The sequence below is a fragment of the Pygoscelis adeliae genome, unplaced genomic scaffold (genome assembly GCF_000699105.1).
Source record: "Pygoscelis adeliae isolate BGI_AS28 unplaced genomic scaffold, ASM69910v1 Scaffold410, whole genome shotgun sequence".
NCBI lineage: Eukaryota > Metazoa > Chordata > Aves > Sphenisciformes > Spheniscidae > Pygoscelis > Pygoscelis adeliae.
This window is the reverse complement of record NW_008823913.1, coordinates 334,048-356,745: the sequence shown is the minus strand read 5'-3', so window position 1 is coordinate 356,745 and position 22,698 is coordinate 334,048. Positions and strand designations below refer to the sequence as shown.

At 44.8% G+C, this 22,698-nt stretch overlaps 1 protein-coding gene across 1 annotated transcript in view; it reads right to left on the bottom strand.

The window, feature by feature from the left end:
• The window catches only part of ULK1 (unc-51 like autophagy activating kinase 1), a 73,675-nt gene that overhangs the window by 15,965 nt on the left and 35,012 nt on the right, over positions 1 to 22,698 (bottom strand). Inside the window, exons 9-17 of the mRNA XM_009318661.1 lie at positions 20,952 to 21,002; positions 13,394 to 13,482; positions 11,314 to 11,476; positions 9,971 to 10,031; positions 9,541 to 9,630; positions 5,356 to 5,481; positions 1,578 to 1,729; positions 656 to 739; positions 3 to 64 (exon numbers count right to left, since the gene is read on the bottom strand). Of these exons, the coding sequence (XP_009316936.1) occupies positions 3 to 64; positions 656 to 739; positions 1,578 to 1,729; positions 5,356 to 5,481; positions 9,541 to 9,630; positions 9,971 to 10,031; positions 11,314 to 11,476; positions 13,394 to 13,482; positions 20,952 to 21,002 (878 nt within the window). The remainder of the gene's footprint in view (positions 1 to 2; positions 65 to 655; positions 740 to 1,577; positions 1,730 to 5,355; positions 5,482 to 9,540; positions 9,631 to 9,970; positions 10,032 to 11,313; positions 11,477 to 13,393; positions 13,483 to 20,951; positions 21,003 to 22,698) is intronic.

Sequence of the window (22,698 nt, the reverse complement as noted above, 5' to 3'; positions counted from 1 at the left end):
AGGTTGGGAGCACTGTGGAGCCGGGAGCCCATCCCTCGAGGAGAGTGTTCAGGCACCGAGGAACCTGGAGGGCCCAAACACAGTGACAAACCACATCATTTTCTGGTTCTAACTCAAAAAGCCAGCCTGATCTCAGGATCCACTGCTAAAACATCTACAGATCAAAACCTTCAGCGGATGGCTAAGGATAGCGCTCTGATCAGCGCCACAACCTGCTAGGCCTGATCGGGTTTTGACTCTACAGGAGGAAGAGACAGGCACAATAGGGACATAGAGGCGTAGCTTCTTTCCTTCATTGCAGCCTTTACAGAGACAGGGACCCTGACTGTCAGAGTTCGGCAGCAAGGAAGTTACACAGCAAGCCAGCCACGTGGCAGAGGGGGAGTTGGGGGTTTTGAGATGCTTTTCCTTCCCTCAGTCCATTGAATTCAAGTCACAAATTTGAGAGTCTGTGACACAGGGTCTGTCAGCACTGGAAGAGGCTGGCTGACGGGACGTGAATGGATCAACCCCAACTCCTACCAGCACACAGAAATCTTGGCTGGCCAAGCATCAAGAGAAGCTGCTGAAGGACCATACCCAACCTTGAATGCCCTGAGACTATGGTTCTGGCCCTATCCATAGGAATAATGAAGGAAGGTAAGGACCAACGCACCGGCAACAGGAATCCGGCTTCTCACTTCTGTTCCAAGAGAAGAGGGGATAACAGTCTGACTGGGCTGCTCTGGGATTGTTCCAACTTTGAGGGAACACAATAAAAAAAAGTTTATTCAGTATTAAGTTTCCATAGGCAATAACAACACTATGCATCATCTGTTTTATAGAAAGAGGCTAGTTCTTTCTCCCATCTTCTCAGCCCTAGCTGTGTAGTGAAAAGACCAACAACTCCTGTAAAAGGAGGTAAAAAAAAAAGCTCTGTCTGATATTAGTTTAGCCAGTTTTAGTCTGACTTTGCAGTGATATTAATTCAGAGGAATAGAATATGAATATTCCGCATCTCCCCACTAGCACAGACTAATAAATACAGGATCAAAGATGCTAGGGATATAGAATAGCTAGTTACATCAGAGTCTGTTCTTTTATAGAAAACAGCAAATTGCATCAGCTGCACACTGGGGTTTTTCTTACCCCTTTTCCACTTGAATTGCTTGTTATCATCTGGATCAGGCTACCAGATATTCAGACAGCTACTTTTCAGTTTGAACAGTGAAGGTCAAGCCCTTCCAAAGCTGGTCAGAATTTTGCTCTGACAACAATTGGCTTACATTTTTTCTCACCCCAGCCCGAGCCAGTAAAGAGATACCTTGCACTTACAGAAGTCCTCTTCAGAAGGCAGCAAAACATTTGATGCAGACACCAAAACAAAGCTTGCCTCTCCCGGGGCTAATAGGTGTTTTCCTCTCCATTTTAACTGAGGCCAAAACACTTGTCAAATAATCTACTGAGAAGAGCCATGGGAGAACACAACAATCTGAATTCCCTATTACCTGGCAGCTACAGCTGTTCATAACCTCCCTCTTTTCAGGAAAGAGGCATGTGATTTTATTAGGGCAGCAACATGCCAGTTGACATCTTACCTTGCGGTGATGGCATAAACGGCTTGGCACCGCCAAAGGAGAGCTTTCTAGAGCTGGGCACAGATCCATGCTCTCCAGGATAAGGAGGGGAAGCACCAGTTTTAGGAAAACCAAGAGGACTTGTACTGCTAGACCTCCGGACCGCACCAGACCTTATAGGAAACAACAGCAGCACACAGATTACTCCAGATGCCAGTACAGAAGAGTAAGGAGAACAGTATCACCAGACACACACACAGAGCTACTTCCACAGAAGCGGAGCTTCGTGACTGTTTATCCTGGATCAAAATTCCACTGTTCTAGGACTACACCAATACAGATTAAGATGATAAACCTTGTTCTCAAGAGTTTCAATCCAAACAAAATTTTGCAAAAAAAATGAAAAGAAAGAACGAGATTAGCTTAGCTGCAAGCAGGAAAGCCTGTCATTTTTCAGAAGTCACTTTTAGATGCTTTCAGGTATCTACATCAATCCTGAACAGGACAGAGTATCATATGTTGCCACGTCCAAGCTGGTTATTTTAGGCAGTGTCTTCAGAATGCCCTGAGAGGGCTTTATTCAAGTGTCCCTCCTGTGCTGAGCCACTTGCTCTTTTGTCAGAGCAGCCGTTTAGGTAGAAAGCTCCATGAGTGCAGGTTGTACAATGTGGAGGTAAAGCTCTGCCAAAGGCACTGCTCTGCAACAAAGCTTTGACTCAAATCAGAAGCTACAGAGCAAAACTGAGCAGTGCGTGGCTGTCAGATCTGAAACAGTTCAGTGGTTCTAGTACTACCCAGAGGAATTTCTTTTTGGGCTGGACAGTCAGAATTGCCTGAGCTCCAAACTCCTTTAACTCCTTGTGAAGCTTCACCTTAGGGAGTTAAAATTAATTTGGACAGCCCACGCATGCAGGAACCTCAAGTATTACCCAGCTGCTAAAATGAAACAGAAGAGGAAACTAGACTAGCAGGAAAGTGAGTACAGCCACACCATCGCTCTGGAGAGAGATGGGATTATTGTACATTAATTAATTATTTCTCAGTATTTTAGTGTTTTTACCTCTCGTTAAGAACACACAACCTAAACTATTTACTGAAATGCCATTCTGCCTCTGCAGGCTCCTTCACCAAGGTTCCCATTACACTCCTCTATATGAGAAAACAGTCCTTTCAGCAAATCCTTCACTCTACTCTCAATTTGGAAACATTTTTTTCCCTTGTCAAAAGAACATTAGTCTCAGCCAGTAGGTGGTTTTCTGGACAGGAATCAATGAATATGCTGAAAAAACCCTCTGTGCTCAAGCCACTGAAAGATGGTATCACCAAGGTATCCTGCCTCCTCTCCCAGTGACGCTGCATTAAGCTGTCCATACATATCTGAACAGAAGCAACAAAGGCATATTGGTTTCAGCAGTGCAAGCAGGGCTAGCTACATTACCCAGGAATGGCAAAGTCATCCTGATGAAGTGTCAGTACATTTACTCAACAACACTACTAGGTACATGCTTTACTTTATGCCATGTTTCAGAAAAAAATATGTTAAATAAAAAAAATAAATATCTATTTCAGTAGTTGAGACACAAGAGTTTGATCCGCCACCACCCCCTTTTTCAATGCGTTACTATATTTCTCAGCCAAATGAATCCACACTATATTCACATGCTTGGAAAAAAAAAGGAAATCCTTTAAAATTTTAACCTAAAAATCACTTCTCTTCAGGTTGCTCCAGATTCAGAGGCCTAACACTCACCAAGTGCCTGGCCCTGAAGCAAAATGAATACACAACAAGGAAACAGACACCTGGCAAGGTGAAGAGATACCTAGACGTTCAGTGGCAGAAAGTACTGCTCCCCCATGTTTTTAGCTCTCCAGAACATGAGCCATCCAGAAGGCTGAATATTATCTATCGGGAACTTGCAGAAAAAAACACCAGCTGCCCGCCACTGCTGAAAGATGTGGAACATTAAATGCCACCCTACGAGACATGGGATAAGCAAGCAAGCAGATGAGCAGGACAGGTGATGTGGCCAGAAGTATGCACACGTAATTACCACCTCAACAAGCAACATATCTGTCCGCAACAAGCTGCCTTACACAGGCATACACCAGCCGGATGACAGTGGTCCGTTTTTCAGAAACAAGAGTGTACGTCAAGGTTTGTAGTCAAATGACTTGGGAAACATGACGAGGCACTTGGCTGTAATGGCCTATTTGATACACCTGACGGAAAAGTGGAATCACATACTAAGTGCCTGATCAAGATTTCTCCTTCCATTCCTGAAGGGTGTCTACTGAATTTGCCGATTAGAGGAAGTGATGGTGAGAGATAAACATGGCTTCCTGGGGCAGAAAAAAAACCCATGACGCCAGAGATTTCGAGATGATGTTAAAAGCAGAGTATGAATCATCTGATTGTGTCCATTCCTCGAGTTCCTCTGCAGGGATGATGCTAATCTCATCATTACACAGTGCTGACTAAAAGGAGCAAAACACGACAATTTGATCCCCGACTGGTAGCTGCAGGCTGTGAATCTGAACTCAGCAGTCTGTCACCAGGTCTGGGGTAGGCACAGCATGCCTGGGTGCACCTTCTCCAGAGCTCTCACTTTATACATCACATGGATAACCAGGACTCTTTTGTGAGTTCCAACACTAACAGGGTCCACAAGTTTTGCTGTAAAAAAGGCATGTAAGAAACAGGAAGGAGCTTATCACAAAACCTGCCACACACTCAAAGAAGTGAACATAAAATAGTATTAAAGTAACACTGGCACAAAACAATCTCTCTGCTGATCCCTGATTAATATCAACATATCGTGTCTCTACTTCTGGGTTCACTTTGAATAAGCCTTATCCTGAATTAGGCTGGCTGAAGCCCAAACTTAGGCTGACATAGGTATTACCCTACTTCTGAAATCTAAACTTTAACTAATCCAGATACCAAAGCAACTCATCCAAAAAAAGACATGACACCTCACAGACACTTCTGTTTGAATGCCCCTGCTGTACAGACTCTTTAAGATCCTGTATGAGTCTCCTTCCAACCAGTCTACAATCTGGGCTGCCACCGTCAACCCAGATTTCAAACCTGTAAGAACCCGAAATTACACATGAGAAGAGACAGAAGCCCTATGTGTCTTGGATGTACAAGGCATTACCACTGAACTCAGAAGGTCAGCTGTACAGCTGAAGGCTGGCATCCAGGTCTTCCTGACGGCCTTCAGAAAACGTGCTCTGCCTCACAGGCATAAATTGCTCATGACTTAATCAGTCCTGGCTGCATAACCACATTAATATGCAACTCGTGTAAGACACATCATCAATGGTGTGACTAGCTACAGGAACCAATTAAGGTAAAGTCAGGTAAGTTTCGCAGCCCCATCATTTTAGTTGTTTATCTCAACTTTTTCCTTTTATAAAGGCATCTGCTAGATGGATGGTTCTCTCTGCTTGGTTGGGACACCCAACCCATAGGTGGCATGGGAAAAGCTGTCAGACTCAAAGGGGCTCAGCCTGCTCTGAACGTTGAAGGGAGCTGTCTCACATACAGGCACACAGACAAAATTTACAGCACGTGGTAACAAATAAATCTCAACACCGCTACAAAAATACCCCAAAACTATATTACCACATAACACACACCACATTGGCTCCCTACAGCAAGGGGGAGAGCCCATCACACAGAAATTTTTAGAGGTACAGAGAACAAACTGTGAAACAGTTTGTTTTACAACCCTCAAGCTGTAATACAAGAGCCCCTGCACTGACGTTACCCCCTCCTCCCAGCCCCAGCACTTACCGCGGAGAGGCGTATTGATTGGGAGACTGCAGGTTCTGCTCAATCCGCCGGTAGTTATGAATTTGCGTTGGGACCGGAATGGGCACGGAGTGTCCGTACTTGCTGCTAGAAAACTGACCTGGCCGGCTGTTCAAAGGAGACACACAAAGAAAGCTTCTTGTAATGGGTGGGCCTTCAGACAGGTAATTGGAGGTTTTATCTTTGTAAAGCAACCGTACACAGGGAGCGTCCCCTTGGCTCCTCTCGGCTTGTGGGTTTATACTGGGAGGTAGTTCAAAGTCATATCAAAGGGAAGTGGCACCACACATCTCCTGAGAACAGGCACCTTTCTTCCAGCACGATTCCCACCCACAGACTGAAGTTAAAACATACACCCAAGCGCACCACTCCCTCCAGGAAAATTAGAGCCCTGCTATTTCAGGCCACAACTGGCCTAGTTTCCAACAGCCAGATCCACAGCCAAAGAGCACACCATTGAACAGGGGCTAAATATTTGTGGCTCACAAAGGACACCAGCAAAGATTTTGCTGCCAAGAGCTACTTGCAATTCATGCAGAGGCACTGCTGCAGCAATGGCATCTCCATGAAAGTCTCAGCACGCCACGAAGAGAATACAAATTTGTGGTGCATGTCAGAGTATTTGCAAGTTAACTACAGGGTAGAGAGGGCAACTGAGGAGAGAATAAATTTGGGGGTCAGCTAGAGTATTACACACACAAAATGGGACAGGCCAATTCTGCAAACTTCAGACTTCTTTCTAGTTCCATCCGAGCAGGTTAATCAGCTCATGTCAGATATCTATTCCCCCAGGTGACAGTTTCCCCTGTTACTCTTAACCTGTACACCACACTATACACAAACCATGCTATACAAAAACCATGCAAACACCACATTTAACTAAGTAGCCGCCTCAAGTCTTTTCCCAAAGGCTCCAGAATTCTGGGATTAATTGCCATGGCAATGCTATTTACAACTGCCAACAACAATTGCAGGGATGTTGCACAATTACAGAAAGATCTTATTGGTAATGAAGGCTTCTGCAGTCTTCCTTGTTGTCAGTCAAGGACACACGCCTGGGTCTGCCCCTGAGGAGCAGGAAGTATCACTTCTTCGGGTCTAACACTTGGAGCAGAAGTGTTTTACATAAGATGAAAGGAGATATTTAATTCAGCAAAAACATACATGCGTGCACAGGGGAAGAGAGAAGAGTTTGTGACTTATGTGGCGGTTCAAAGCATCCCATTACCGGAATTTATTTTTTGGGGAAGGTCAGTAGTACTCTGCGGTTTACGGTGACAGTGTTGAACAAAGCTGACCTCCAGGAACGTGCCTGCAGATCTCCACACTGTGCACATGACGACGTTCCTCCACCACAAGATAACTGGAAGAGATCTTTCATCAAGGCCGAAAGATCAGAAAGTGATTCAGATTTCTTTGTTCCTCTCTCCACATGTCTACTGATTTTTTAAGTTCTCTATATGTTCTTCCTTGTGTGCTCTAATTTCTTCCACCAAGAGAACAGACTCTTAATCCGATGTTTGCTTCTAGAAGGCAGCATGGAAGCCTTGATTCTCCATTGACGTACAATAAAATAAAGGCATTCAAGGTTTCTGATTGCTCAGTGGAAAGGTGAGGCTTTGCTGTCTCTGCCTTCCATCAGTGTAAGACATGGTGTCAGACAGACATAAACCGAACAGAGCTTTAACCAAGAAATCTGGGCGTTAACGTCAAACTTTGTACGCATCCTGACTTTCAGCATACATTTCAAACACTATCTTTTCCATCTGGTCAAAATCTTTTGGAGGAAAAGAAGTTCTTGGGTGAAAGGATCCTCCCTCTCTACAAGAGTTCTATCAAGTCCTTATAGGAGCCAGGTTTCTCCACAAGGTGCAAGTTGCAAAAGAAAGCATCCAAATGAGCTGACATATACTAAACCTGCTAATTGGCCTCAAGCCTTAAAGAATACAATTGACCGTAAATTTGCAAAGACCAAGAGATAAAGCAGGGACAGGGAGTTTAATTACTTGGCAGTAATTAAAAGCTCTTTGAAAATGGTATTAAATCCATTGCTGTGGGATACATCCAAGGAAGTACCTTTCGTTAGACTAATTAATAATTTTCAACAAGGAAGTGTTTTTTTTAAGAAAAAAAGAAAGAAGAAAATAAAAGATCAGCTGTCAGCATATTTTAATTCTGCCCAGTCCTTATGCTCTTAGTTAACAACAAGGAGAACTGCTCTAGGGCGTACCGTTATATTCTGAGGAAAACCCACTGCTGGCCACTCTAAAATAGCCTTTCCCTTCTGTCCTAGTTGGACTGCATCCAGCACTGCTTGCTAGCCTAGAGCCACACAAGAAAGGGAGAACTGCTGCTTGCAAGTGAGCAAAGACGGAGAGAAAATCAGGAGTCCTCTGTGCCGGTGAAGCCAAGTGCTGAACCAACAGACCTCATGACATCTACAGTCAAGGTCACTGAAGCCCATGTTAACAGTAAGGGCATACCTGGGTGGCAACAGTTCAAAGCACTTTCGGGGACAGATCAAAGATCGTGTTTTACACTCTGGATTCAGAATGACTGCTCCAATCTTTCATTATTTATGTCTTACTCCCCATCCTGGACAGGGTAGGAAGTAACTTTTCAGTGTTCCCTTAAAGCAGAGAGAAAAATGGGAGGTAGCACTAGAGGGTTTGGCATCTGCTCCACAGAAGCTGCTGGGAATGAGTAGGAAAGACAGCGAGAGCAGAAACATGCTTGGATCATAGCCGCTGGCATTGACTTGCCACCTTGTGATCCAGTAGGATACGATGAGGCCAGTTTGGTGCAGACAGTGGTGAACAGTGAGAAGTAGGCACCATTTGTAGTCAACTTCCGTGAGCTTCCACTCACTGCTGTCCAGAAACAAGGACAAATCCTTTAATAAAGACTGATCGCCAGAATGCAAAGGAATCAGTTAAGGAATAAGCTGTTAAAAAGCTTAGCAGGCAATGGCATAAGCAGCCTCATGCAATTAAACTCCACACTGTGGTATGTGCTTGCCAATTAATCTGATCACGTCAGCAAGGCTTTGAGCTATATTCTTCTCCTTTAAATTTGTATGCTTTGAGGCTATGTTGTGTCATTTTCTGGGCTCCATTTATGTGATGAGTGTGTTCAACACATAGCATGGGACTACCTTTTCTTCTTAAAAAAGATTTTAGGATCATCCATCTCCCAGTGTGAAATCCCCTTCAACTGTCCTCCCCCAACAGGTGCCATATTGACAGAATAGAAGATGAAAGCTGTCCTGCTTCCCCAGTAGGCAAGAATGAGATGGGAAGCAACACCACCAGTTCCCTGTAAACTAAGCACGTTCCCTAAAGCTTCAAGCTCTAGAGTCAATGGGATCACCTTCCACAGACCATTAATGTCTTCTGAACGCAAATGTTGGCGGCGCTGGGCAGCTGGTGCTGTTGTCTGTGAGCAGCTGTCACCTACGACATTTCTAAAGGCCAAAGCTGAGTTTATACCAACTGGTTTAGTTGGAACTAAACCTATGACCACATCTGTTTGCACTTGTTACTCCTACTCCTGCATCCTTCGTTAGTAAACAAGGCCCATGTAGCAGCATTACTTTATACAGACACAGTGCAAGGAGCTTTTCGAATCTTCAAGCAAACTACAAACAACTAAGTAGGCCCAGATCTGTCCTTCAAAGCAAGGGGAGATGAGCAACGCTCCTCCGCATTTGCCCAGTAATTCAAGTCCATTGTAATTTCAGCCTTGGCTAAAGTGTTGTGCTCTAATTCACTGCATGAATTCAGAAACAAGGGTCTTTAGCTGGAATACTCACCGCCTCTGCAGGCTGAGCACAGAGGGGATGAGTAGCACATACATGCCAGTGGAGTACATTTACTTTCTGCTTGAGAATAATCCCTGCGCCCCCAGGGAACAGAGTTAATTCCAGCTCTACTACATTCTCTCCTAGCCCCTCCTGAGGGCCAGAAGAGGGAAAGACAGGCTCTGTAGTTGGGACTGATCAGTGCCCAAGGCTGGGGAGTTTCTCCTGTGTGTTTCTTGTTATCTTTTAATTAAAGGAGAGATGTGGATCTTGCCCAGCACACCAACATCTGTAAAATGCCCTCCTGGAAGTCAATGGGTGTTCAATTAATCAATGTTGCATAGTCACCACTGAACAGTCTTTCCTACCTGGATGGGCTAGGAGAACTGCTGTATGGGGGTGAAGGAGACGGTGTCCTTCCCTGGCTTTCCAAGCCTGCTGAAGTCACCAGAGAACTCCTGAAGAATGACAGAAAGAACCCAGCTGTTAGAGCCTGGGAACCAACTCTGCTCCCCCCCTACAAAGCATAGCAACAGAGCTGCGTCTGCCCAGCACCCTCTGCTGAGTCTAGTCGTAGGAGCCCTGGGGACTGCCATGCTGCCCTACATACACTCTGGTATTCAGGTGCCACATGCTGATGATCAGGCTGAGAATGGTCAGAACCAGGCAGATGACAGTTAATCCTGAAACAAAAGTTAACTCAGCAACATCTTCCCTCCCATCCACCAGAACACAAAAGTCCCTAATGCACAGTACGTTCCAGTGGCTGAACAATTTCAGTTGCCTTGGTGGCCTTACCCGCTGTACATCAGGCTGTCTTGGATTGGTTTCCCTCCTGCAGCCTCAGCAGTTAAATCACCTGAGGAACAAGGAAGTGCAGAGTAGAAGAGAGAGATTAATCTGAGATAATCATCTTAAAATCTTTATGTATTCTGAGCAACTGAGATTTTGGGTAGAATTTCCTGCTCTTCCAAGACCTGCTGAGTTGCATCCGAAGTCAGTGTTTTGCAAAATACGTGTGGGCTGAAGCCGATGTGGATGCTGCTGATCCTTATACCCTGAAGTTTTGGAAAGTTTAGGCTGAAAGGAAGTCCTTTTGGAAGGGGGCCAAAACCTGACAGAATCATTTGGGGCAACAGGTATATGCCCACTTGGTGCATGCAATTAGCTGCTGTGTAAAAAGACAGTGGTATATGTTGCACATAGGGCTTTGAAACATCCGTGTCCTCAGTGGCAAAAATCCAGGGCAGCCAAATGAGCTGGCAGCTGGATACATGACATAGGGGAGTTTGTGCCTTTGCCAAAACATCTGAACGCTAGAAACATGACTAGCACAAGACAAGTGTATACTGGTCCCATCGCTGCTACCAGGAAGAATGCAAGCAACACTGAGCTCTTCCTTATCATAAGGATTGCACAGCAGAGACCTTTCATAGATTCCAGTTCTACCCCTCCAAATTCCTGTTTTAATACAAGTAGCGCAACTGTGAAAGGAGGAATCGCAGCATTTATCACCAGGTCCCAACTCAGCAAAACATCGCACACGGTCAAGGTTGAACAATATCCTTCTGCTGGTTAAGTAAGGACTCGTGCATGGACATACTTAGGCACGTGGCTGAACTGGCCTCTATGTACATAAATATTTTCAAGCAATTCCTATCAAAGTATAAACACATACAGGTGCTAAAATGAAATTCAAAATGTTTGAAGAAAAATTCAACATCTTCTAGTTTTTCTCAGGGATTTTTTCAAGTGTAAAATCCAGCTTGCTAGCTGAAATCCTGTCTTAGAGTGTGATGCTGAGTGAAACTGAAGACAGGATGACATGGGAACAGCTTCTGTGAGAGAAAGACATTTCCCTGTGAGCCTACTTATCTTCTCCAGTTGGATTCCCAGGTTCAATCTCTTACTGAGGTCCCCGAGTAATCTTTACTCTCAAATCCTGTCTTTGAAGGTAATCACAACATATCCTATGAAACTAGCCAGTGAGACAGATGTCTCTTCCACCTTGAGAACAACAACGTTCCTGTTACTCAGTCAAAACAGACAGATCTAATCGCTCTTTCAACTTTCTAGTAACTATCCTTAATATCCACATCCCCCTCTGCTTAGAACATCTGCATTTCCAGAAATGACCTTACTTGAGAACTGTGCTGGGACCATAACGAAGTCATCTGTGTCACAGGACGAATTCTTACTGCTGCTTCCAGCAGAGTCCTTAGATCCATGCAGAAAGCCGGGGGAATCCTGGGTCGGAGATGCCAGCGCCTTCTCCTGCAGCTGCTGCTGCATCTCTCCAAGGGACTGCTCATTCAAGAAGAAAACAAACACTGGCTTCAGCACAGCTACTTCATCACTCTGCTCGATCCTTTAAACTGAGCTGTACAAGGCTACAAACAACATTTTGCTGATAAACTGGGGCTGACGGTTTGCCAGAAGCAGCTGTTTAGTTGACTGAAAAGGAACAGCCTTTTACATCCATGTCAGAACAGCGCATCTTTTGTTACACAAAACATACTACCAGCATGTCTGATGCTCCCCAGATAAGAAAAATTCACTTGAGGTAATGCACCCCTCTGCTAAGGCTTTCTGGATCAACCATGCATTTTCTACGAACTCAATTTAGTATGGCTGTGAAACAGAAGAGCTTTCAGAGATAGTTTTGGGTGTTCTTTTTGATTATGTTTTTTTGTTTTGTTGTTAAACATTAAATATCTGGTCTCTACTGGCGCTTTTGCAGTAAGCAGCACTCGGGAACATGTACATAAGTGTCCCTACACTTTCAGGACAACCCTGTTTTGCTGTAGTGCTGATAAGGATTTGAAGAAAGGCCTGAAGGAGGCTAAGCATTCAATAGATGAACACCTCACAGCCATCAGAGACAGGACAGACCCTAAAAAGTCCCACTTTTCCGCTTCCTTCAGCCAAATGATGAATAGCCCCACAATCCTCATGTTTTGCAGACAGATGGAAGAGGCCAGATGGTTTAAGAAAGCTTTAAGACAGCTGAACTGCCCACGGAGCACATCACAATCTTTATCCTAATGCACTTTTAGGCTAAGACTTGAATCAGCTTTTATTTGGGCCCTATTAAGACCTTGTTCACCCTCCAGAGGCTCTCCTGCTGTACCAGTGGGGACTCAGTGCAGTACAATTCTGACACAGAACCCCCGCCAGTCTGGCAGTGAGTCTGTACCATCCCTGAGCTTCCCAAACCAGGAAAGCTCAGGGGAGAGAGTCTGTTTTTCACACCATCTACCCATTCCTGGAGTCTTATGGTCAGGAGGGCTTCAGCCAACAACCCTCTACTTAGGACTGCAGGGGGGAAGAAACTCTCAGGCATGCAGTTATGTGACATTCAGAGGAGAGCAGACCTTTCCTTTCTGTCCAGCCCACATCATAAGCACCTACATCAACTTCAGATAGTGCTTCTCAGCCTTTCCCACACCAGGTTGAGATGCCTTGGCCTGAGAAAACTCAGAGAACAAAGCAAAAAAGCAGTAATGACAGGGAAGAAAAACTTCAGTCCTTCCCCTACCCATCACACCACCAGCATTCCTGAGTTCAAAGTCAAAAGGCAGCTTTCACCAAGAGCCTCTGAAAACAAGCTTTCAGTTCAGTGAACTAGAGGAATGTCAGTTCACTGGCCAGTTAATATTCTGCCCTCCAGAAAAGTTTTCATCATTTCAGGTAACCAGAGAGAAAAACCGTCAGTTCAGATCATCTCTCACAAGGCCACCGGACTGTGGCAGGTCTGGTCTGAGCAAACAGCTTTGCGGAATGTCCCTCTGTAGCGCCTGGGAATGCTGGTCAGAAAGGATGAGGGTCATCTTACAAAGAAGGGTGGATACGCTGTCAAGCTGCAGAGACTTCACGTGAGAGCAGAGAACTTGCAGCCAAGTAAGCAGTGCTATACCCTGAATTAGTGACTGTTTTTTGGTTCCAAGGAGCTTTCCATCTCCGCCAAGACAAGCTAGCATCATTAATACCAACTTCTTCATAAAGGCTTTTCATATAATAGGCAATGGCAAACTGAAATACTTCTTGTGGAGAGAAAGACAACCTTCAGGATCCAAACTCTAAACAGACTGGAGAAGACACTGAACCAAACCCAGGCAGAACTAAGGCGTTCAGTGACTTGCACCAGAAGACAGCAAAAGCAGAGCCCTTGTTTCAAAGAAGCAAGCACGGAGACCATTAACGCAAGCAGTGCGTACTTACGGGAGGTGATGCCAGGTGGGAAGTAGAAGAGCTGCTGGAGGAACTGCCGGAGCCTGAACTGGGATAAGAAGGCATTGGCACGGAAGCAGCTGAAAATAGCAAAAGACAAAAACAAAAGAAGTCGTCAAACTAAGATCAATCAATAATAAAAGGTCTTTTTCATCTTTTCCCATCAGGTTTATCTCATGTACCATCATTTATCTCACATATCAGATGTGGCCAATTAAAGGAGAACAAAAGAAAGATGAGCATTCTGTCCAGTTATATGATTCACATACATCCACTCCTCTGCACACTATTTCACAGTTATAACTCTTGGGGTGGAAGGTCTCAGACCATCTGACCTTAGTCCAGATGTCCACTCAACAGCTGACCTACAGAGGTAGCAAGATGGTTTCTGGCCTAAAAAGCCTCCAAAGCATCTTTGCAAATGAAGGGAAAGATAAACAGAAAAGTAGACTGAGTTACTCATGTTAGGGGCAGAGGTTAGAAGCTAGACCATACTCTTACAGTTTCTTCTTCATCAGACCTTGTGGCTTAGCCCACATATATCAAATGTTAGGAGGTCTGTGCTAAGTTAAACACATGCCTACTCAAGCCCTATGTGCTTGCTGCCCAAACAGTCACTTGGGCATCCCAGGCCACATGCCGTAAAAACACCCCCACAGAATTAATCTAAAAGGAAATAGTTCATTGCTTTCTATACCTCAACACATTCTCCCTCGGTCACTTCTGCAAGTTAAAGAGGTTTTGCTTATTTAATCTCTTTGTACAGAAATTGTTCCACAGCACAGGCTCTTCTTGCATCCCTTCCTTTTATGTTTTATTGTTCAGTGTAAGAACTGTCCATTTTATTCACTTCATTGTGGAACTGGCTCTTGTAACTCTCACAGAGGCATAAAGCTCACACTGAAAGGACTAGTTAGCATTGACCTTCAGGCAGAAGAGATGATTAAGGCATCACAGCAGAAAAGAATATTTAACTCCAATGACTTATGCAAGTGAGGTTCAGTAAATAACTTAGAAGAGTTCAGCTCAGCCAAGGAGGGAGACGAGTCAAAGGTAACGCTGGCTCTTTAACAGACTTTGAAGTATTTAGTGGTTCAAATTCCCCAGTCCACCCCCACCAGACTGAACAGTGCAGAAGCGTCCCAGCATCCCCACTTCAGGGCAGCCTGAAGTCAGATTTTACTCTGCAACCATTTTGGTCTTTGAATGACTTAAGATAGAGATCAGAGGCAACGCTTAAGTGAGGAGAGGAACACTTTGCTTCTCTTCCATTGCGCTGGCAGAAAATTAGCACCTTGTATCAGATTTCTACCTTTACAGGATCTGTGCTAATGACTCCATATTTAATACAAGGAAGGTTAATAACACCTAGAAGAAGCATGCTTCTGTTTGAAGTAAAACTACCTGTGTCATTAATCACATTAGATACTTACTCTATTCAACTGGCTAGAAAAATAAAAGTACATCTCTCTGCAATTAACTGTTTAAACAGTGTTCTAATGATAAAAGAATGGGAAAATATGCCTTTTAATGAAAGGCTTTAAGAAGTCTTTCCATACAGCCTATCAAAGACGGTTAAAGGATGACTGGACCAGTGTTCTCCTAGCACAAAGAGAGCCATCACTTAGATGCTGAATTCCTCAGTCTGACAGAAACGTAACAAGATCCAACAACAGGAAAATGAAGCCAAAGAAGCATTGACTTAAAATACATGTTTTAACATAAGTAATCAACCACTGTAACAGTTTAACCAGGGTCACAGTGATCTCCTCCACCCTTTGCTAACATTAACAAAAATGGAATGTTTTCCTAAAGAGGTTAAGTTATGCTGCAAATCGAGATTGATTCAGCAGAGTCCCGGGGCTTGTGCAATAGGAGGCCATAGCAGGATGGCTGCGTGGGGCCTGTGTGCAGTGACACACGCACACACACATGCCTTTCCCTCTTGTGTTGGGCCATACTGGCAGCGCTCACTCCGCCAGCATTTTGAGGGTTAAGTCCATAATGAAATAAATCTTTCCAAAGTTTTGCGAGAGGCTACTTTTTAGCCTCTGCATCTATTCTACACTTGATTTTGTGCCCTTGATGGACTGTGCTGTTGAAATGCACTGCTCTGGCTCCAGTAAAGGAACAGGGACCGCGGTACTCTGATGATGGGTATTCTGGGAGGTCGGTCAGGGGCTTGGCACAGAGCGCTACACCGCCCACACCCCACATGCTCTTCCAGCACAGCTGGTTCCCACTCCCCACGCTCAGGGAACACACACAGAGGTCTGAGAACTTGCCTGTAAAATGGAGAGCTCTGTCCTGCCTATACCACACTGCTTTTGATCTCTGCGATCTTCCCACAGAGCCTGCAGAGCAATCCCTACTACCTTCCCTATACATTTAATACCAGAAATCTGAGAGGAGAAAAAGTCTCCCCATTTTTACCCTGCCAATTGTAACAGAACAATTCACCCTTGTACAGACAGACCTTCCTATTATGGAAAGGCGCTTTTAAGAAAAGGTAAGTGATTTCTGCGCTGTATCCACACGTGCCTGCTGCAAGACTTGCATCACCACTCATTTTTCCTGGAATTAGTATTTTTATTAGAGTCATTTCAGTTCTCTCTCAAGGTCCCCTCCACTCTATTTTGGTTCTGTGTTCATTATTGACTTAAACCTGGTTGGAATTGCGACTTTTCTATTTTTGTCTATTTGCTTTGGACAGCTTTCCATTAATCTAGGAAGGAAGACAAGCAGGCAGACTTTGCCACTATCATCTGAAACTCAAGTTAAAACTCCATCTGCATGAAGCACACCTTTAGATACAGCCTCTATTAATCATTGTTCTTATTCAAAATCCTGTAAACTCCCCAAATTCACACTGTAATGCTGTGAGGTCCATCTCAAAAGGTCCTGACACTGAAAACGGACTTTCATGCATGTAGAACCACAAGGTTTGGCTCTGACAAACCCTCTCTGACCACCATATCCCTGTTGGTGCATTTTTCAGCGTCAGCCACCTAGGACAGCTTGAAAGCAAGACGCTTCCTTCCACCTCCTCCACACACCCAGGCACTCCCAGTTTAAAATTAAAAAGGGTGCAAACACTTGGCTCATCATGTTTTCAGCTCAAGTCTGAATGCAGGGAATGTTAACATGAATTGTAGGCCCCCACCCAAATCCAAAAATTGCTGGATTGTAATTGTAATGTAAATAAGTGTTTTCATAATTGCCCTCTCCAACTTGTTCCAGCAACAAAACAGTCATCCTGTACATTGCGTAATCAACGCCAACTGGTTTCAAAATGGGAGAGCTGGGAGCCATAAAGGCAAGCCTCTGCTCCAGCTGTGGGGATCTTGATACTGGATCCTCCACCGGCAAAAATCACTGCTGACAAATCATCCTACCAGGGGCTCGGCTGTCCTAAAAATATCCGAGCCTCAAGCTTTTATATAAAGCTTATTTGGAATGCAAGTTTTACACACACTGGAGAGATGCATTTTTGTGATTATCTGGATTCAGTCAAAACCAGTCATCAAAAAGTTACTTAATAGCAGTCTCTGACAAGGCAATAGTTTGAGTGCAAAAACTGAAAGGACTTGCCCAAAGAATAAGCTGCTTTTTAGAGTTCAAAAATTTGCACCATTAAAGTCCTTTATATGCAGAAGTCATGGTGATTTTTTGCTAGTTTTTACCCGAGTATTTTAGGTACAATAAGATTATAAAAGATGGTAGAAGTCAAGTTAAGCCTGACAGATATTCCAGACACTGAACCACCTGTACACTTCTGAACCATAGCTGCTCATGTTTCATGCTCTCTTAACTCAGAGGTACCAGCTTACCATTCATTAAAGGCAGGAGCAAAAAACCTCCAAAATATTCTGCACGGGTACCAATTACAATGTGTTTACTGCGAGAAGACTTGCACAAGCATCTAATTATGCCTTCTCATGCATTATTACTGTAACACACTGCCCCATACCATATGCTGATCAGACCTGGCTACAGACAGACGACATTCTGACTAGACACAGTATTTTAAAGACTTTATTAATAAATTTTTTACACATCTAAGTACATGCTTAGTCACAGGTACAAAACCCACAATATAAAATATAAATAAAAACAAACAAAAAAGTATGTTTTAGTTAACAAAGCCCAAGGCCCTGAACCCACTCTCCAGGCTGAAGCCTGTGGCAAACAGAGCTTTGCGGTACACCCTGGAGGGCAGCAGACTTAGGTCCTTGCTTCACTAAAGGGGTGAGATGAGGAGGGACATGAGAACAACCATCCCTCAAAACCACTGTGGAGAGGATGAGCTTGTCAGGAATGTTGTATTTAAAGATTTTTGACAGAAATGTTGATTTTGCTGAAGTGTCTTGAAAAACATGCAAATTTATTTAAACAAGGGGGACCCCCCGCCTTAGCAACTTCAAAATTATCCACTTAGAGAATTATCCACATTTGAGGATTCCCCCATTTTCTGGAATTCCAAAATTACGTTATATTAAAAAAGTTTCTTTATAATTCCATGAGATGGTGTACTAACACATATCCACACAGAATGAGTAGCCGATGGCTCTCACTTCATTTTTAATCATCGTGTGACCAGATCCGGACCAGCCTTGACGGGGTTCAGGAGCCCGGGTGACGTGCTCAGCTCCGCATACTGGTGGCAGCTCTCCCACTTGCCCTTGCCACCTGAGGGCAGATTTGCTTGCAGGGGTACGGAAACCACCACACACTGCTCAGACTGCAAAATGTTCTCATATGGAAAGGAAGAGTCTAACCTTAAAATTGGTTTGGGACCTAAACGGATGCACGGTTGCCGGCATCTGCAGTGCAGGTGCATCTGAACTGGAAGGTCCTTTAGGCAAAGGCCGCGTAGTGGGTCCCTGAGCTTAGCTGAGGTCTCAGTGCGTTCATCACGCAACAGCTACTACTCCAAAACACAGATCATCCAACAAACTAAGAGAAACTTGCACACTCAAGTGTAAATTACTTAGTCCTGTTTCCACCAAAGCCAGTGGTAGCCCAATTATCAGCTCCCAAGGAGAACAAAAACACAAGGGCACACTGTTCCTCCCCCCAGTTCTCCACTGCAGGCCTGAGGACTCTAATTCAGTCTGAGCATGATGATCATGATTCAGATGCAGCCGTATCTCTTCTCCTCTTTGATACGTCCTGCACTCATGATGCTGAGCCACATGTTGAGATGAAGTTGCACAATAAATTTGTGGACTCATCTTAGTTAGAATCATAGAATCATTAAGGTTGGAAAAGACCTCTAAGATCATCGAGTCCAACCGTCAACCCAACACCACCATGCCCACTAAACCATGTCCCTAAGCACCTCATCTACACGTCTTTTAGATACTTCCAGGGACGGTGACTCAACCACTTCCCTGGGCAGCCTGTTCCAATGTTTAACCACTCTTTCAGTAAAGAAATCTTTGCTCACGTCCAATCTAAACCTCCCCTGGCGCAACATGAGGCCATTTCCTCTTGTCCCACAGTAGTTCTGCATGCAAAGCCAGGGGAGCTAGCCCCTGAGCAACTGCAACCTTGCTAAGTCATCTACTTCAGCAAAAACTGTGCAAATGTTAAGCACGCTACCATGTTAAGCAGCATTCCATACATCTCAAGTGAGTTTTTCTTACTGAGATCACCATAACCCAGACCTTTGCTGACACACTGGCTCTTCTCTCACCTATTCAGAAATCAAAAGGACCACCATTCCCACATGCAGCCTCTCTCATCCAGGCTCTTCACTGCACTTCCCAGAGGCCTTCATCCATCACTGCCATCTCGCAGTAGCAGAGACCTACACAGCAGACTACAAGAACCATCTTCTCCACTAGCAGATTTCTGTGGACAAAAGCTTGAAGGCCTCCAGCAATGGGGAGATACTTCTCCCCTCATCTCTTCAAAACCAGTAGTGGCCTCTCCTGCCCGGAGAGGACTCCGGACTGTGGACATACGCCCAGAGGTGTGGACCAGCAGGGCAGCAGAGAGGTCTGGAGTTTGTATAGTCCTTACTTGCCTGTAAAGGTGCTCTTTTTATTGGGCCTTGACCCCACACCATTAACTTTGGTGCAGCTGGGGGCAAAGGCTGAGCTACAGTCCCTTGCTCATAATGGTGCCTCTGGTTTCTACACAGCCAATGCGCAGAAGTTGGAAACTGAGGCCAAGTCAGGAGAACCCTCTCCTGTTTGCAGGGGGTTTTCTGTTCCGCTGGCCAATGAAGCAACGGAACTGCTGGAGGTAAGAGATGAGCTGGTGGGCACGCAAGAACATCCTGAGGGAGTCCTCTTCTGCCCACAGGGGGATCAGACTTTGGAGGACTTTTCCCACACGGCAGTGGTGTAGCAGGTGCTGAGAGCTGAGCTGGCTTAGGAGCAGTCCTACACAGGCAGAGTCCTTTCCTGCCTGCAGAGCAGTCCTGTTTTACAGGACTCGCCCCACATCTTGCTGGTGCAGATGGAGACAGAGGCCTGGCTGACTTGCAAGCTCCCCTAAACCAGAAGCGTCTTTTCTTGCCCGCAGGACGGTCACCTAAGTACACAGTTAAAATCTGTATCAGGAACAACTGGAAGTCCTGCTCTGGAACCAGGAAAGCAAGAGACTGTCAGGAGTGACGTGGACATCAGACAAGGGGCATCCACCCACGGCATACGTCCAAGAGGGGCTCCATGTTCAGAAAGCATTGGACATGCTTCCTCCAAAGCTTCCAGCCCTTGCGTTGGGCACCCCGAATCAGTCACTGATGAAAATTCTTGGCTCTATCATTTACTCGGGAGATTAAAGGCCCAGGAGGATCCTTCCAGTCCTTCCAGAAGACGACAACCATACACAATTCCACTAAACCAAGTCTCCTGGCCAGAGGACTATTATATCCCATACACTATAAGCAATTCTGAATTGTTTTCCACTGAAAACAAACCTCTGAATCATAGCACATGTGTTTGGAAATTTTCAAAAGTTTTGAATCAAAAGAGGAAAGAACAAACTTTCAGTGGAAATCCTTTTCTTTTGGCCAGTTCTCACAGAGGACCCAAATTTAACCCTTTTAAAACAAGATTTATCAACAATTTGGAGGTAAATGCTGAAACAAGATTTGGTAACCGGAGTCTGCCATTTGGCACAGCCAACCTAAGGTACCACCTGGCAAGCAGGGACAAGAGTGCCAGTTTCCACCATTCACTATCCTGAACTGTCCTACAGGTGTGGATGAAAAGCAAGATGATGCTGCATAATCCTGTTTACCTACAAGCATCCCCACTGGCCAAGCACTTCATGCAAAGCAGCTGAATATATTTCAAAGCTACATTTACTTCTACTTTAGGTTTCTAAATAGCCCCCTAATCATGCCTTTGAAGATAACTCAGAAAAATTAAGTACATTTTGATGGCAAAATCTGGACGTGACACAGTAACATACACTGAATCCCTGCCTAAATAACTAAGAAAACAAAGCAGTCGTCTTCTTTCCTTTTGAACTAGCAGCAAAGGAAGTCATGTCATGGTTCAAAAAGAGTTATAATAAAAAATGCAACACTTACATTTTTTCATAGAGGCACTTGCATCCAAGAACGGGTGATGGAAAAATTCATCTGAAAAAAAAATCAAGAGCAATGACTCAGTGAAAGGAAATGACTGTAAGAAGTTTTAACAAAGCAGTTGAAGCATAGCAAGTTACACTATTTTACAGTGATTTTTCCATGCAATCTAGTCAACCGTGGAAGCTGACTGACTGCGACTGCATATAGTAGCGGTCAAGAATGCAGACTGGGGGCTGGATGCAGGACCTACTCACAAAAAAAGGATGAAGGATGGGAAGTTATTTGGATCCAGGGATTGCTATGTAAGTATGAAAAAACAAAAAAAGAGTGGCTCCTTTCCTACCAGCCACCTCTGCAAAATCAGCTGGGGGGCAGAGAAGGGAAATCAGTTGGGACAATTAAATGAATGAAGAAAGGGAGGAAAAAAAATCTTTGCCAAAAGCATGGCCAAAAGACATGAGGATTTGTACCTTGGGACTCACCACCAGTACTAATGGATCTTCCTTCCCCACAGGGCATTAAAGAACTTAGTAAGGTTTTGCTGCAAGCTACAACCCTGGGCTGCTGGGGAGAATATGCTAAATTAATTGTTAATGCTCCTCTGTCTTGCAACAGCTCTTACACTTGCAGGAACAGGAATCAGTTATTGAGGGCCAGATAGCGTGACTATGTTGAGACCTGGCACGGCCATGTCTGTGCACGTGCATCAAAAGCTCCTATCAGCAAGAAGGGAGAAATCCTAAGGCGCAAAGTAGCACTAAAAGACAAAGGCCCTGGGTGATCAGGATGGCAAGTCACCCCAATTGTAGGGATCCACGGGAGCTATATTTATCACACTGCACTGCCACTCATTCCACAGAAGAGGAATAATGGACAAAGGGACTTCCACTGAATGTTCTTCCATCACACACAGACTCAAGCCCATCGTGCACTGAAGGCAGAAACGGATTTTCTAAAAGGCCACCGCAGAACTACAGCCCAGAACTCCCTTCCTTTCACACCAGACACAACTGCTGCTTTCTTCACTCATTACAGGAAGATATTCTACAGATCCAGGCCAAGAAATGCTTCTGTCCTGGCTTGCTGGAGACGTTCTACACATTTGTCTGTCCTCACAAGTAGCCACCCCTCCTGACTCCTCCATCTCTGATCCACTGCAGCTCTACGCAGAGTCCTCTCCTATCACAATCAGCAAGTCAGCCTTTCAGGAGCCTTAGTCATGGATCAACACTGATTATTTGGCTAACTGCAGGCAGTTCAACTTGTTTTCCCAGCATGGATTTCCTATTGCAACACCCAAGGTTTACAAACTTCTGCGTTCTGTAAACAGCTCCTCTTTGGCCAGTGCTTTCCAGAAAGTAGCAACTGGCTTTTTGTTTGTCTGCTTTTTAAACTTAAACAATCCCTCTCTCCCCAGCCCCTCCTTGCCACTGCCATGCCAGGGTCCTGCAGTCAGAATGTACTGGTCTGGAGCTCAGCACAACAGAAGTGATGGAAATCTCTGGCAGGGAAAGCTGGAATCTCACGGATTAGATCTGCTGTGGATGGAGAACACCCCTATCCTTGCTGGGAGCTGCTCAGCTGCTGGAGTTTCCTGATTCTTCTTCAGCCTGCTCCTCTAGAGGGTACCATCCCTCAGCTGAGCTGATTTAACTGTGGGGGTGGAAATGATGATTTCTTCTTTCACTTTTACCCATCCCCCCTCCAAACTGCTTATTAGTTGTGCCTGCAAAGCAAAATTTAACAA